Source organism: Octopus sinensis, linkage group LG8 (genome assembly GCF_006345805.1).
Source record: "Octopus sinensis linkage group LG8, ASM634580v1, whole genome shotgun sequence".
Taxonomy (NCBI): domain Eukaryota; kingdom Metazoa; phylum Mollusca; class Cephalopoda; order Octopoda; family Octopodidae; genus Octopus; species Octopus sinensis.
In genome coordinates this window covers 64,781,369-64,799,761 of record NC_043004.1, presented here as the reverse complement: position 1 = coordinate 64,799,761, position 18,393 = coordinate 64,781,369, and the positions used below count along the sequence as shown (strand labels likewise).

Sequence of the window (18,393 nt, the reverse complement as noted above, 5' to 3'; positions counted from 1 at the left end):
ATAGCCTCGGGCCGACCAAAGCCTTGTGAGTGGATTTGGTAGACGGAAACTTAAAGAAGCCCGTTATATCTATGTATGTGTATGTGTGTGTGTGTGTGTGCGTCTGTGTTTGTCCCTCCAGCCTCGCTTGACAACCAATGCTGGTGTGTTTGCATACCCATAACTTAGAAAAAAAATAACAGAGAAAAAGACCCCTTGACCATGTGGGTGGAATATTTGAGATGGGGTGGTGGTTTTATGCTGGGTGTTGGTTGTGACAGAAGACAAGCACAGGTGCCTTGCTATAGAGGAGGTATGTGGCTACCTCACATTATGTAAGGGCAGATGGCTGTAACTGGGATGAGCAAAATCTCAAGATACAAAAAAGTGAAGATAAGCGGATACAAACAGTGGATTGGAGGATAGTTAGTTTCATAAGAGTGTAAGGGGAGAGTTAACATGTGGTTAGAAATGGGTGGGGCTGGGGGGGAGGGGGCAGAGATGAATTTATGAGCTATCATTTAGAGCCATATTGTCATTTGAAATACATTGTTCCAAAAAGACTTATTTAATGAGAAATAGGCTACCAAACAAAATGGTTTAAGAATGTGGAATGTGATTAGAGAGTCTCGTTACTATTTCTAGCAAGTTATACTATGACCCCATAGAGTTTCCCCTCCTCTCCTCATTGGCTTGGGTGTCTAATGTGTTTCATAGATTATTCGATTGAATTAGATGTTCTGTGTTGACATAAAATATATCTTTGGTAAATTCATTCTGAAATGCTTTCAAACATAATCAAGATTCTTTTTTTCCAAATTTTGTTTCTTCTATAGTTCGTTAAGGGTAAAAATACCAAGTGAATTAATATTACTAAATATAGCACACATCGTGACCCGCCCCACCTACCTTCTCCCACTTTATATAGTTTTTCTTCTTCTTCCTATAATTACTTTATATTGTTCCATTATAATGTCATCTTTAGTTATTATATTGTGCATAATTTTATGTTTCTTTAAAATTTACGAGCCTTCGTTATTTTACAAAGCCTCTTTAACGATCATGTAAATTTATTCTGCATCTAGAATCAATTTTACCCTCATATCGGTAAAGTCTTTTGTTGAGGAATTTTTGTAGGTTGGCAACACACACAAACACAAACTCTCTCTTTCCCCCTCCTCCATCTCTCTTGTTTTACATTTTTGTCGTTGCTTTTATAATAGTTTTTAAAAAATGGGAGGGGGAGATATAGATTCTTTAGGAGATTATAATTAATCAATAATTTAATAAATGAAAATAAATAAATGAATAAATAAATACAGATAATTCAGAATAAGTTGAGATAGAAAATCCTTTTTTAAAAAATGTTCAGTCTAATTTGTTTTTGTTTTGTTTTCTTGAATATTTTGCTGGCAGAAATTTAAAAAAATAATAATTATAATTATTATAATTTTAATAGTAATAATAATAATTATATTTAAAATTATTAGTGATGGTAAATATAATGACCCTTGCCTTCCCACACTTCCCATTCTCACCAAAATATAATTTAAACTATAAATAATTTTTTCAATTAATACAAAACATGATAGAACAGGAGGTAAGCTGTTTGCTACTTAGACCTGCAACCCAGTTTCAATTCCAGATTGAATCTATTTCATTTTACATATGATTGCTAAGTTTTATGTGTTTTCTTTATTTTATATTTTTGGTTTGGTCTGGCAAAGGGAGTTACACTCTTAGCCAAACAACACATTACTCCAAGACCAGTGAGGTCAATGGAATTAGCATTATTCTTGAATGGTTGCAAGTCAACTGTTGTAGGAATGAAATGTTTGTTTTTATTCCTGTAACTGTTGAGAGGAAATTCTAGGAGGAAGATGAATGTAGAGGTTTTATGCAGGGCCAAGGAGAGAGAGAATACAATACGAATATGATGTCAAGAGAAGAAATAAACGTATGTGCAGTAGTTAAAGTAGAGGTGACATGAGACCAGTCAATTGCAAAGAGCAGAGATCACAGTAGTAGAAGTAGAAAAGAGAGAGAGAAGACCCAGAATACCATGAGGAAGGTGTTGGTAAAGGACTCCATGTCAATGAATTGAGTGGAGAGTATGAGACATGTTTGTACAGCTGTTTTGATCCTGCCTATTTGCTAATTTGACCCTGATTTATTTGATATCAGACTATTTGTCCCCAGGACCTATTGAGAATGTGAAAATTTTTGTTTTTATTCTAGTTAACAACAAACTTGTTATCACAACTACTCAACTACTAAACTTCCTTTAACTTTCACTATGATGGCTAGTGAAATATTAACCCTTTTGTTACTGTATTAATTTTGAGATGCTCTGTGTTTCTTTCAAGCAATTTTAAATATAACAAAAGATTTAGAAAAATAACTTTGTTATCATTAAGCTGGTGTTAGGAACATAAACTGTGACTAAGGTTTGGTGGAAGATTTTCATTCAAAACTTATGAAAACAAGACATTTGTACTGCAGAGCCAGAAACAGTTTCAGCTGGGTTGGCATTGAAAGAGTTTATGAAACATGGAAAAAAAGTTTTCTCATAATGGATTTTTGTGTATCTCTCCCTACTTTTTCTATGTGTATATTTCTGAGTAAGTAAAGTTAACCTTCTTGAGTCATAGTGACTCATAACTGCTGGCTTCCTGGTTTCCATGGTATATATATTCACCACCTGGACAGGACACCGGTCTGTCACAGGCACGACTTATTTTTGCCAGTTGAGTGGACTACAGCAACATGAAATGAAGTGTTTTGCTCAAGAGCATGATGCATCGCCCGGTCCAAGAATCGAAAACACAATCTTATGATTATGAGTCAAACACCCTAACCACTAAGCCATGTGCCTCCACTAAATTTCTGAGTGTGTGTGTGGTGTGTGTGTGAGTGTTTGCTTCTAGTGCCAAAAAGTACTGTTATCAAAATAAGTTAAATGTTCAGTCAGCTGCACCAAATCACTAGCACCCAAACAGTTGTGGCCAATTATTTCATTCTGTTGAGTGGTGCTTTTTCTGGACATGCTCTAGGACAGGGTTGTTTCAAAATGTGGGTACACTGGGCCATTACTTGTGTTCCCACAAGGATCTAAGGACCCAATGCAAATTTATGCTGTACTGTGTATGTAGGGGTGCCCATGCATTGATTTGTCTAGGAGCAGGGGTCTAGGATATCTGTAGCACTGTTCCAGACTTGGGAGCATTGTTCTGAAGTGTGTCTTACGTGAAAGTTGTAGTTGTTAAGAGTTTGAGCATTTCTTGGCTCTGAAGAGGTAAGCCGGTCTTTGGGAAGTACTTTTGGCCATTTGGCTAAGTCTTTGGGAAAGGCATAAAAATTGCAACACACTTTCCCCCCAATTCTTCCTTCTTTATAAATATGAAGTTTTAGTTGTGTTCAGACAATACAAATTGGTATTACAGCTATAATAGCACCAGTGGAAAGAGGGCATATTTTTTTATTGTATTTTTTCAAAAAAATCTTTTCATTTTTCTAAATTTGTTTTTTAAAAGAATTACTCCCCCCCCCAAAAAAAAACTATACCGAAAAATACACAAATGACAAATATATAAATATAAATATATATATATGTATAAATATATATGTATAAATATATGTATAAATATATATGTATAAATATATATGTATAAATATATAAATATAAATATATAAATATAAATATATAAATATAAATATATAAATATAAATATATAAATATAAATATATAAATATAAATATATATATATATATATATATATGTTAAGCTTTCATATGGAATTTGGAAGTTTTTATCTTTTCTTTTTTTTCTTTGGTTTACAAATTTAATAAAGTTAATAATAAATTAAAAAATATATGTCAAAATATATATATTTAGATAAATAAAAAATAGACACAAATGACAAATAAATAAATATACAAAGTTATATACAGAAAAGAAATGGAACTAAAGACAAAAGGCATTACTCACCAAAGCATTTACTTTGATTGGTGGCGCGGTCGACATAGACTTTGGCACTAATAACATTACCAAAAGGCATGAACATCTGGGCTAGTTCAGCATCGCCAAATTCTTGGGGCAAGTGATATATAAAAAGATTGCAACCTTCCGGCCCTGGAGATAGCAGAAACATAGGCATGGCTGTATATAAATACATATATACATCATTATATATACTTAAATGGAGGTGCACATCATATACATAAATATATTTATGAACACACACATATAAACATATATATATATATATATATATACATATATATATATATATATATATATATATATATATATATATATATATATATATACACACACACATACATACACACATGAACATAACATACGTAAGTAAATAAGCATAAATAGATACATAAATATACATAGGTAGAGAAGTTTAAATATATTACAGTTATACATATATGCTAGGCCCTCCTGAAGTTAATGGTGGTGGGTTATTTAAAAGAAAAATGGGTAGGTGGATGGGTGTGGGGACAAACTGTCAAGCTTCATAAAATTACAATAATTTTAATAATTATAAAATAATTATTTTATAAACATAGTGTAGAAAGAATTATATACATGAAAACTTTGTTGTTTGCTGAAGGCTGTGAGTTCAATTCCCAGTAGTATGTTGTGTCCTTGAGCAAGACACTTTATTTCATGTTACTCCAGTCCACTCAGCTGGCAAAAATGAGTAGTACCTGTATTTCAAAGGGCCAGCCTTGTCACATTCTGTATCATGCAGGATCTCCCTGAGAACTACATTAAGGGTACACAAGTCTGTGGAGTACTCAGCCACTTGCAAATTAATTTCATGAGCGGGCTGTCCCGTTGATTGGATCAACTGGAACTCTCAACAGAATGCCAGTATTTGCTAAGTCATAAACAAGAGCCACAGTCTCTCGTTAGATTCATTAGTCCAGGGTAACCTATGGCTGATGAAATACAATGATGTTGAAATACTGGATGTCCCAAAGATTCATCTAAAAGAAGTTCTCCATTGGCAAAATGCAACAGAATCTGTTAGAATGTATTAAAAATAAACATCTAAGTCATCATTTCAATTCTTGCTTTTCACTGTGTGTTTGATGATTTATTATTGGTTGGCAAATATTAGCACACATCAGTAAAAAATTTGTTTACTGAATTTAAACAAGAACCATAAACTCTTGTTAGATCCATGAGTTGCCTTTGGTTGATGAAAAACAGCAATGTTGAAACACTGGATGTCCCAAAGATTCCTTATGCAAATGAATCGACTGTGTTATGAACACACATCTGAATGATAAAATACAACAGTGTTTAAACATATTCAGGTTCAAATCTACTGGACATATTAAGAATGAATATGCAGGTCATTGCTCCAATTCTTGCTGTTCACCATGCACATGGTAATTTGTCAAACTTCATTTTGTCTTCTCATGAATGAAATATTGGGGTGTTGGAATGGCCAAACAAATTCCACCAATCATTTGATGGGCATGAGCAGGAACTGACCTTTGACAATTTGAGAACTGCTCTACTTATCTCATGGATAGAATAGTCAAAGACACAAGTCAGGCTCACACTTATCAATCATTGTAGACTCTGAAATGGTGTTGGTGTTAGTGGTGGGGTTGATGCCTAATTCTACTGCCCACCCAATCTATATTTACGCAATCTCATAATCTGACAAAGGCACAAAAGCAACAAAAAAGAAATCTAAATATTTCAAAAGTAAAAACGAAATTCTTGAAACGACCCACTTATTGCTGCTTTTGTTGTTCAGGTCAACCCTGATTGAATAGACTTATAATCAAGAATGTTCCAACTGTGACCATTCCGTCTTTATCCTGTGAAGAGGTAGTCAAGAACAACGGATGGCGCAAGTGATCTGGCTGTTATTTCTAGCAAATGAAGTAACACAAGCTTCCTTTCTAGTCTGTAACCCACTTACTGACGTTAAGCAGGTAAGCAAGGTCAATGCTCCTATCAATACTCCTACTACTGCGGCTATCATATGAACTAGAGAAAGACTCAGTAGGATACTGAGTCTTTTCTTAACTGTTTCAGGTGCCCATGCAGTTGTGAGTAGACACATGTACCCCCACCTCTCAGCCCTCCTACCCATCACCTGGCTGAATATCCAAGATGTGATGGGCCTAAGGAAGAAACTGCTGCTGCTTCATACAATATTCATAACCTAATCCAAAGTTCAGGACAAAGAGCACTTTGGAAAGGTTTGAAAACATGTAATAAGTGGAGAGGTATAGGTGTATCTCTTTGGGTTTCTCTCAACCTCAATTGACTGTGAAGGCATGTGGATTAGTGCTTAAGGCCATGAGTTTGATCTCAAATGGTGCATTGTGTCCAAGTTCAGTGAAACAGCTACTATTGGTCAACTTACTGAAGACAACAAAACAGCTGTACATCAAGTGAACGGTCAATAACAGACTGTCTCAGAGATATGTTCAAAAGACACAGTTGACATATGAACCAAACCAGAGAGCCACAGCATGGTTATTACCAGTTAAATATGGCAGTCAAATTTCCGTCAAATCATGGCATGCACACTTCAAAATGGAAGAATATGAAATAATGCAATCCTAGATGCATTATGTCTAAAGGAAAAGAGATCAAATAATCATGGCTTGAATACCTTTGATTATAGATCTACTGGATAATGGCTGACCTGGGGTTAAACTACAAGATTATCACTGTTATCATTAATATTACATAGTAGTCTCTATGTTTGAATAAAAGATGGGATGGTCATAGCTGGAACACCTGTGGATCAAGGCTGAGAAAAGCAAAACTGCAACATTGTCACCATTATTATTATTATTATTAATACAATCCTAGATACAATCTAACTCAAACACAAAAAAAAAGGAATGGTCCCATTTTGAAACAGCTTTGATTATAAGCCTGCTGGATTAGGGCTAATCTATTGGTTGACCAACAGCCACAATATCAACATCTTAAAGCATAAGATAACAGTGTGAAGCAAAAAAAAAAGTCCATTAAAAGTAACTTTACTTACCCTCTTTTTGTGCTGTGGGAAGAATAGTGGCGTGTTGAGCTAATGCCTGTTGGAACTGACCGTACGCAGCCGGGTAGGCTAGAACCAAACAAAAAAAGAAATTGAGTGTGCTTGCAAGCTACTTGTGTGTGTGTGTGTGTGTGTGTGTGTGTGTGTGTATGTGCGTGTGTACATATATATATATATATATATATATAAATATATATAAATATTAATATAGGCAGCTGTGCACAATGTGTTACCAAAAAGGAAAACTATAATTGTCACTAAATGTGATACTGATAGAGAATTAAGTCCGAATCAAGTGATCCTTACTGATGAGGCTATGGAAATAGCCGAAACTGACCAATCAGTATAAGGAATTCTCAACTGGTATTTTCACACTAAAAAAGGAAAACCCCCAAATATCATAACAAAAATCTAACAACAAAGCAAGCTAAATAGATGCTGTATACAAGCACAACTCTAGACTCCTAAAAGGCAATGTTGCATACAATGCAGGAACATGGAGGGACACCTGGTGGCACAGTAGAAAATCACTTGATACTGTGTTGATAATGTCTTTTAATAACTTGTAATAACTTGTTTCAGCCATTAGACTATGGCTATGCTGGGGCACTGCCTTGAAGCATTTTTAACCAAATAAATCAACCCCAATACATATTTTTTAGAGCCTGGCATTTATTCTATTAGTCTCTTTTGTTGAACTGCTTAGTTACAAGGATGTAAATACATCAATACCAGTTGTCAGGTGGTTGTCGGAGACAGGCACCAAATCAAAGACACACACACATACACATACACACACATACACATACACACACATATATATAACAGGCTTCTTCCAGTTTCTGTCTACCAATTCCATTCACAAGGCTTTGGTTGGCCTGAGGCTATAGAAGAAGACACTTGCTCAAGGTACCACACAGTGGGGATGAACCCGGAACCATGTGGTTGGGCAGCAAACTTCTTACCACACAGCCACGCCCATGTCTATAATATAATCATAAGGAAGAAAAGAACAAATCAAGAAAAACATAATGTTATCTACCACAGAGAAAGAAGAAGCAATGCTAGATAAAACATAAGAAATCAATGTACATAAGATTAACTGTGTATACTGACCGATTCCTGCATAAGGCTGTACTGCGTAGGCTTGAAGTGGATCTCCATTAGCAACTGCTTGGGCTGGAAGTAAACCACATTCACAGATGATTGCCAAGATATTAAGCCAAGATATTAAAGAAAATGGTGGTTTTTTTTCCCCCTTTCTTTTTGTTAATTATTCAACATTGTTATTTCTGAAGAGCAATTTGTTTGCAACTATATTTGTTTAGTGTAATAGACTATGGATTTGACAGTATTGATCCCAAAGTCTAATAGACTATGGATCCATACTGTATCTTGTGTTGATGATTCACTGGTCGTTTGTTGTTGATATTGTTCAGTAGACTAAGGTCAGTTCTGATTCATTAGGCATCTTATGCCTTGATCATCCTGTCTAGGCACAACACCATCATTTTCGAGGAGAGGGAGTTAGTACATGACTGGTATTTTATTTTTATCAACCTTAATAGGATGAAGTGGCCTAGTGGTTAGAGCAGCGGACTCGCAGTCGAGGGATCGTGGGTTCGAATCTCAGACTGGGCGATGTGTGTGTTTATGAGCAAAATACCTATGTACACGGCTCTGGCAGAAGGTAATGGCAAACTTCTGCTGACTCTTTTGCCACAACTTTCTCTCACTCTTTCCTCCTTTATCTTGCAGTTCACCTGTGATGGACCGGCGTCCTGTCTAGGTGGGGAACCTATATGCCAAGGAAACTGGGAAACCAGCCCTATGAACCAAGCGTGACTCGAAAAGAACAAACAGCAACAACAATAGGATGAAAGGCAAAATTGACCTCAGGGTAATTTGAATTCAAAACATTAAGAACTGGAACAAATATGATAAAGAATTTTTTTTTCTGCCACCAACGATTCTGTCAATCTGATGCCCTTAACCCTTTTGATACCCTCCCACCTGGGAACACACTTGGTTCTATGATACAGTTTTCCTATTTAACCCTTAAGTATTCAAACTGGTCATATCCAGCTGAAATATTCTCCCTGTTTTACGTTCAAACTGACCAGATCTGACCTCTCACACCTACCCTACAATGTCATTCTAAAAATGAACAATCATATCATCGAAACCTTGAAGTTATAAAATGGTGCATTATTAATTTAAAATATTGACAGAGTACTCATAATTGTCATCATCATCATTATCAACATTTAACGTCTGTTGTCCATGCTGGCATGGGTTGGACAGTTTGACCAGGGATGGTAAGCTGAAGGGCTGCATCAGACTCCAATCTGATCAGGCAAGGTTTTCTATGGCTGGATGCCCTTCCTAACACCAACCACTCCTAGAATGTAATGGGTGCTTTTATGTGCCACTGGCTCAGGTGCCATTTGCGTGACACCTGAATCTGCCATGACTGCGATTTTACTTGGCTTGATGGGTCTTCTTTTCAAGCACGACAAAATAGCAAAGGTCTCAGTCATTTGTCATTACCTCTATGAGGCTCAACACTCAAAAGGAGCTTTTCACATGCCACGGACATCGGCCACTTTGCCTCCATGAGGCCCAATGCTTGAAAGATGCTTTTTACGTCTCACCAGCATAGGTACCAGTTATCTGACACTAGCATCATCCACAGCTTCGATTTCACTTGGCTTGATGGTTCTTGGCTTGATGGCATAATGCCAAAGATCTTTGTCCTCCGTGAGATTCAACATTTGAAAAGTGCTTTTCACATGCCACTGGCATGGGTGCTAAAGGGTTAAATGTCATCTAAAAATCAAAACCTTGCATCAAAATGTTAATTTATGTTAATTTATGTACTCTTTTATCTGTTTCAGTCAATTTGACTGTGGCCATCCTAGAGCACCACCTTTAGTCAAGCAAATAAACCCCAGGAGTTATTCTTTGTAAGTCTAGTACTTATTTTGTCGGTCTCTTTTAGCTGAACTGTTAAGTTACAGGGACGTAATCACACCAGCATCGGTTGTTGAGCGATGTGGGTTACAAACACAGACACACAAACATATACACACACACACACACATACATACACACACACACACACATATATATACACATATATACGACGGGCTTCTTTCAATTTCCATCCACCAAATCCATTTACAAGGCTTTGTTCGGCATGAGGCTATAGTAGAAGACATTTGTCCAAGGTGCTATGCAGTGGGACTGAACCCGGAACCATGTGGTTGGTAAGCTAGCTACTTACCACAAAACCACTGCTGTGCCTATAACAAAATTATTTTACTAAACGCTTAATTATTTTAAAACTTAATTGAAACAAAACCAGTGGATGCCAAAAGAAATATGGTGACAAAAGGGTTAATAATAGTTTCAAATTTTGGCACAAATCCTGCAATTTCAGAGGGGAGGGGGAAGTCAATTGTATTGATCCCAGTGATCAATTGGTATTTATTTTATCGACCCCAAAAGGATGAAAGGCAAAGTCGACCTCAGCAGAATTTGAACTCTGACTATAAAGATGAAGAACCCACTAAATATTTTTCCTAGTGTGCTAATGATTCTGTCAGCTTGCTATCTTTAAGATGATGATAATTAGGAATTCACAGGATTTCATATAATAGGAGTTACATGGTAAGTAGTAGTTAACGATAGGGTTTAGCTATAATTTAAACAGTCACCAGAAGTTGTGTGCTACTTAGGGAGCACAAAGTGAAATTAATATCTATTATTAACCTATCATATCTGAAACCTATTATTTTCAATACATTCATTTTTATTTATTGAATAACAAAAGCAAAAGAGAATTAGAGGTCGACATGAAACGGATGTACTAAATACCTTTTATCTGTTTCAGTCATTGGACTGTGGCCATGCTGGAGCACCGCCTTGAAGGGTTTCACTCAAAGAAATCAATCCCAGTAACTTTTAAAGTTAGCTACTTATTCTATCAGTTGCTTTTGCTGAACTGCTCAGTTATGGTGGCTGTAAACACACCAACATTGTTGTCCAGTGGTGGCGGGAGACAAATATAGGTTCACACACACACACGCATATATATTTACACACACATACAGAATGGGCTTCTTTTAGTTTCCATCGACTAAATCCATTCACAAAGTTTTGATTGGTCTGAGGCTATTATAGTAGAAGACACCCAAAGTGCCATGCAGAGGGACTAAACCTCGAACCATGCAGTTGTGAAGCAAACTTCTTACCACACAGCTACACCTGCATCCATCTATATACATGTATATACATGTAATATATATATATATATATATATATATATATATATATTATATATATATATATTCATATGGAACCTTGTATGGCTCCAGGCTTTACTGGTTCCTGTTAAACCATTCAGCCTTTGCCAGCATAGAAAACGGATACTAAATGATGATGATGATGATGATGTCTTATACTACATTTTATAGAAAGATAGTCGTAGGAGTGGCTGTGTGGTAAGTAGCTTGCTTACCAACCATATGGTTCCGGGTCCAGTCCCACTGCGTGTCACCTTGGGCAATGTCTTCTACTATAGCTTTTAGCCGACCAAAGTGAGTGGATTTGGTAGATGGAAACAGAAAGAAGCCCGTCGTTTGTATATATATATATATATCTTTGGTGTCCTGTACACATATATGCGTGTATATGTACATGTAGAGGTAGGTACGTACAGATATGTTTTATATATGCATATGTTTTATTTCATTTATTAATATATATGTATTATATATATATATAATATATATATATAATATATATATATATATTTATGTGTATGTATATGTTTGTGTGTCTGTGTTGTCACACCAACATCGCTTGACAACCGATGGTGGTGTGTTTATATCCCCCATAACGAAGCGGTTCGGCAAAAGAGAGACCGATAGTATAAGTACTGGGCTTACAAAAAATAAGTCCTGGGGTCGATTTGCTCCACAAAAGCCGGTGCTCCAGCATGACCACAGTCAAATGACTGAAACAAGTAAAAGAGAGAGACTGTCATGGGTGGAACACCTTTAGTCATAGGCCTGCTCAATATGAGTTGACTTAGAGCTATGCAATTACAACAACAGCAACGAGCAACAAATAATAGGCAACCTTTTCCAAGAAGTGGGCCACATGAGACATGGCTCATCATCAGGGCCACATGAGACATGGCTCATCATCAGGGCCACATGAGACATGGCTCATCATCAGGGTCACATGAGACATGGCTCATCATCAGGGTCACATGAGACATGGCTCATCATCAGGGTCACATGAGACATGGCTCATCATGAGGGCCACATGAGACATGGCTCATCATCAGAAGGGTCACGACTATAAAAAAATTCAAGGTAATTTTTTTGGTTAGGTGTGCCATTGAGAATGTCTCGCAGCCCACAGTTTACCCATGACTATTCTAGGTTGTTGATCAACCTGTTAGAAATAGCAATCAAATTGCCTTCAAACTATAGCCTAATATTCTAGGAGGGGGAAGAAAAAGAGAGAGGGATCCATTAGTGCGTAATATGTTCTGCCCTGAAAAATAACGATTGATCATGATGCAGATTATCTTGGCTGTTCGGTCTTTTCAATCCGAACTGAGTCAGGACTAAACAATGACATGAACAAGAATATCGTTGTCATAATCAAGCATCGTTTCTGTCACAGATATTGATCAGTGCAACAAAAAAGAGTAAACCCTCACCAAGTCCCAGCCCACGCCCACCATCCATCCTCTGACACTGCTGTTGTCGTCATCATTGCAACATCGTGATGACGTAACCTAGCAACACTAGCTAATTATCTGTGTATTCTAATGACAAAGACATCTGCACTATCGACCCCCCCACCTCACACCCTGCATATGCTCAATTACATCACCACCACTCTGCTGTGAAGGAGAAATCATTTACCTGGATGAGTGATCTGCTAGAAATAGCAGCCAAATCTCCCTCAAATTGCATCTTACTGTCTTAACCCTTTCATCATCATATTTCAAATGAAATACATTGCTTATGCATATTAATTAATTTTTGCATGAGCCTGCAAAAGAGCCTCTATATGGTTGTTCGACCTGCTAGAAAACAGTCATATCGCCCTTAAATCAACCTGCACCATTACAAAACCACATTTCTAGCAAAAAACACTGCTTAAGTATTTTAATTAATTTTTTAATGAGTTTATGATGGAGATTCCATATAGTCATTTGATATGATAGAAATAGTAGCTAAATCTTCCTCAAATCGATCTGTTAGAACTAGCAGCTAAATATTCCTCAAATCTTCCTGAAAACTATCTTACAAATGGACACATTGGATAACGTGTTTATAGATTCCCTGGAATGGTCATAAGTCTGCTTCATTTGGATTGATCTGGCAATAATAGGAACAAAAAATTTATAAAATCTGTTGGCTGCAACTCTGAGTGTTCAGTTGTTCTATCAACTGAATTACTTTCTCACTAAATTAACAGAAATGTCTACACTTAATGTAATTCTCTGGTGAGGATCATGACAGTACATTCTGCGACAAGGTTCTAATTTCAAATTACAAGCACAACCCACCAAATGAACATCTCAACAGTTTCTGTTTATCCAGTTTTACTCACAAGGCTTGGGTTGACCAAAGATTATGGGTAAAAGACCCTTGTTCATGATACTATGCAGTGAGAGTGAACTGAGAACATTGTCAGTGTGAAGCAAACTTCTTAACCATTTAACCATGCTCTCTGTATAATCTCTCTCTCATATATATATATATATATATTTATATATATATATATATATATATATAATACAGTAAATGCAAAAACTAATTTCTGTGTGTCAGTGTGTCACACTTTGACACCTATCTCACTATTCAATTTTTTTGGCTACTATTCCTTGTGCTGGGGTGAGAGTAATAGTAGGCAGAGAGACAGTGAGGGTATTGGCGAAGAGAGAGAGAGAGAGAGAGAGAGAGAAAGAGAGAGAAAGCGAGACAGAAATTTAGGAAGAGTTGATGTTTTATTAAAAATTGTAGTGTTGATGGTGGTGGTGGGAGTAATAATAAGAGAGAGAGAAAGGGTGGGTATGTGAGAGAAAGAGGGAGATGATGTACAACTTTGTTTAACCATGTCTCTTTGACAGAAATTCCTGTGGCCAACATACTGAACACTATCATTTTTGTTATATTTTTTGCTTTCTTTAACACACTCACACACACACACACACACACACACACACACACACACACACCACACACACACACACACAATACATAAACACAAACACACACATATATATAAAATACATTTTAATTGAAATAAAGTTTCTCCAAAATTAAACATATCTAATATAATAAATGTGACTGTCAGTGTGTCACACTTTTTCAACTTTAATAAATCCTTTCTACTGGAAGCATAAGACCTCATATTTTAGGGGAAGGGATTAAGTTGATTACATCAACCTCAGTATGTAACTGGTACTAATTTTATCGACTCTGAAAGGATGAAAAGCAAAGTCGACCTTGGCAGAAGCCTAACAGTGGACGAAATACCGCCAAGCATTTTACCCAGTGTGCTAATGATTCTGCCAGCTTGCTGCCTTAATATAATATAATAAATGTGAACGTCAGTGTGTCATACTTTTTCAACTTTATTCCTAGAGGCAGCAGCCCGACATATCATACCCTTTTGGAATCAGACTGACTCCGTGAGTAAATTAAAACATTCTGGGCCGAATCCAAACCCACAATCCTGAAATTTTGGATTCCCAAGTTTTCATTACTGTGATTGTTTTATGTGACTTTTTGCGACAAATTTTTTTGTATGATAACAATTTTTATAATCTAAAGGCCAACTCTGTGAGTAAATTAAAAACATTCCGGACGGAATCTGGACCTGCAATCCGAAATTTTTGAATTTCTATTTTTTCATCACTGCGATTGCTTTTGGCAATTTTTTTAACATGATTTTTTGTGTGACGAATATGATCATCAATGGGATACAACTCTGGAGGAAGCAATTGCAACAAATTCTCCAGAACAAATCAAAGACCTGTTTGCAGATCCTCCTATTTGGGATCAGTTACTTAAAAGCCCTATCAGGCAGCTTTTAAGCTAATGTATGTGTATGTATATAATTCTCCATGATATGACATTCGTCTGTTTGGATGTTACACTAGAAACAACCTCAACTATGGGAATGAAACAGATGTAGTGAAATGATATTTTGAAGCTCTAGAAATTTTAGGCACCGAAATAGAAATAGAGCAACTTATAAAAAACAGAATTTCTGCAGAACTCCCACAAATTTAAATAAAATCAGGAAGAAATAATGAAATAGCTACAAAAAATTCAAGGAAAAAAACTAAAGAGAAGCAAATAAATAAAAAAATACCAAAGAATGGAATATTGTGGAGTACGTAAAGACAAACCTGGATAATGTGGAATTCCATTGGCATACACTTCTGGTGCTTGGCTGTTAGCCTGGGGAACTGGGAAACTGGTTACGGTTGGTGAAAGCATGTTGGGGGCACCATTAATAGCTGGTGATGTTGCTGTACCTAAATAGAAGAGAACAACAACAGTGGAACATTGGTGAGAACTGATTTGAAATCATTTAATAATAATAATAATAATAATAATAATTCTTTCTACTGAAAGAACAAGTCCTCAAATTTGAGGGGATGGGACTAGTCAATTATATCAGCCCCAGTGTTTCACTGGTACTTAATTTATCGACCCCCCCCCCAAAAGGCAAAGTTGACCTCGGCGGAATTTGAATTCAGAACGTAAAGACAGATGAAATACCGCTAAGCATTTTGCCTGGTGTGCTAATGTTTCTGCCAGCTCAGTACTTGATTAGTTTGTTATTTTATCAACCCTGGAAGGGTGAAAAAAAAAGTGGACTTTGGCAGGATTCGAACTCAGAGCATAAAAATCTGGAATAAATGCTGCAAAGCACTTTTCTGTTGCTTTAACAATTCTGCCAACATTACATAACATAATTGAAGAATTTTGGAGTGTAAAAATAAACGGGGGAGAAAAAAAATGGCCCAGCAAAATGTTGCTCAATCTATTTACCATTTGCTAGCGATCCAGTTGTAGGTGTGATGGCTGCTGTGCTTATACCATTTGGGGCTCCCAAAGCATTCATAGACTGCACATGTGCTGCGAGGGAGGCGATAGGGCTGGCCAGATATGTCCCTTGTGTAGCTGCAGCTGCCATAATTGCAGCTTGCTGTTGCATTAATTGCTGAAAGTATGACAGAAAATAATAAACATTAAATAAAATTAATTAAAATTATATATATATTATATACACACATATGTATTCAAACTAGAAATGAAAACTGTAACAAAAAAGAGACAAAGTGAAAACAAGTTGTAGTTATTAGCTTAATGCTAAATGAACAATTAAGATATAAGTGTTTTTGATGTTTTGAGCTGAAGCACTTCTTCAGAATGTTAGATGGTTAAAAGTAAAGAAAATTGTAGTAATGGAGAAGTATTTGTTGTTTTGTGTTAAGTCTTATGTGTGAATACAAATACACACACACACACACACTCACACACACACACACACACTCACACACACATATGAGAGTTTGCAAGTTTAAAAGTGTTCACAGATCACACAAAATTCCATTAGATAACACATGCTTACGTACACATTACATACACACACACATATCTGTATGTATATATATATCCACATATATGTATATATATATATATATATATATATATATATATATTATATATATGTGTGTGTGTATATATATATATATATACATACACACACACACACACACACATATATATACACAGTTGGAAGTGGCACATTAAGACACATTGTGTTATATTCTGATTGCAGATTTGATTCTAACATTTGCAACAGAATGGGCTCCATTACAGTTATCCAATGATCACGTGGTGGTGGTGGTGGTGATGGTAGTCATGGTGTTTTGAATCGAGTAACTGATTAACTCTTTTGCTACCATATTTCAAGTTGGTATACACAACCTGTGTTTCAGTTAATTTTGAAAATAAAGAATTTAGTAAAACAGCTTTAACTTATTATTAAGCTGGAGTTAGGAACCGAAATTAACATGAAATTCTGATGGAAGGCTTTTATTTAGATCATTTTAAAGCCTTACGTACACATTACATACACATTACATGGTTTCAGGCAGACTGGTATCAAAATGCTTAAAATCTGTCTCCCAGATTGCTGAAGTTCGTTCATTAGTTGGAGAAAGACAATAAAAATCCTAACAGGAATTGTAAGCAGCTCTCAAATAAAAGAGGAAATAGTCCTAGAAATTGATGATTGATTTCACTAAATCAAGTTTCAATTTAGGTATTTGTGGATGGAGGGAATATGATCTTTGGAAGCAGATAAGGTGACAGAAAACTGGTAGGTTTCTTATTTCTTTATTGCCCACAAGGGGCTAAAACACAGAGGGGACAAACAAGGACAGACAAAAGGGATTAAGCCAATCACATCAACTTCAGTGTGTAACTGGTACTTAATTTATCGACCCCGAAAGGATGAAAGGCAAAGTTGACCTCAGTGGAATTTGAACTCAGAAAATAACGGCAGATGAAATGCCTATTTCTTTACTACCCACAAGGGGCTAAACAGAGCGGACAAACACGGACAGACAAACGGATTAAGTCGATTATATCGACCCTAGTGCATAACTGGTACTTATTTAATCAACCCTGAAAGGATGAAAGGCAAAGTCGACCTTGTCGGAATTTGAACTCAGAATGTAGTAGCAGGTGAAATACCGCTAAGCATTTCATCCGGCGTGCTAACGATTCTGCCAGCTCACAAGCAGGTATGTTTCTACCTTATTAGAGCCTATCAGCAAAGAACATTTATTTTCACATCCCAGGTATTTTAATCAGCTGATGTAGAAGTAAATCTTTTTGAAAAAAGATCTCTTTTGTCTTATTTTTAGAACCCACACATTTTTATACCTTTAATCCTTAGGCCAAAACACACACACATCCACATAAATCCTAACACTAAAAAGCTGAGCAAATATTAAGTTTTCTACCAAATCAAAGTGTCAAATGGATACTGAATGTTATATGGATTGAGAACACGACGCTAATCCAGTTTGTGTAATTAATGAGCTTATGGCTAACATTTCAATCCTTTAGTAACTTCATCTTAGCTTTTATTAGCTTTCCAAGGTCAGTGAAACAGTTACTATTGGTCAACTTACTGAAGACAATAATGCAGCTGCTGGTCAACTTATCAAGAGAATGGTCAATAACAGAGCATCTCTGAGAGATTGTTTGTTTGGAGAAAAAACAACAACAACAATTTAGGAAAA

The 18,393-nt window shown here is 36.1% G+C and overlaps 1 protein-coding gene across 6 annotated transcripts in view; it reads right to left on the bottom strand.

Annotated features, from left to right (window-relative positions):
* Positions 1-18,393, bottom strand: part of LOC115214914 (CUGBP Elav-like family member 4) — a 459,203-nt gene that overhangs the window by 19,208 nt on the left and 421,602 nt on the right. For 3 of the 6 annotated variants that reach the window (XM_029783976.2, XM_029783973.2, XM_029783975.2), the window contains 5 exons: positions 16,127-16,298; positions 15,478-15,606; positions 8,148-8,210; positions 7,023-7,100; positions 3,968-4,138 (listed from right to left, as the gene is read on the bottom strand). In XM_029783976.2, the coding sequence (XP_029639836.1) occupies positions 3,968-4,138; positions 7,023-7,100; positions 8,148-8,210; positions 15,478-15,606; positions 16,127-16,298 (613 nt within the window). Of the gene's footprint in view, positions 1-16; positions 23-3,944; positions 4,139-7,022; positions 7,101-8,147; positions 8,211-15,477; positions 15,607-16,126; positions 16,299-18,393 lie in introns of all 6 variants that reach the window. The other 3 variants (XM_029783977.2, XM_029783974.2, XM_036505435.1) reach the window with 2 other exon arrangements.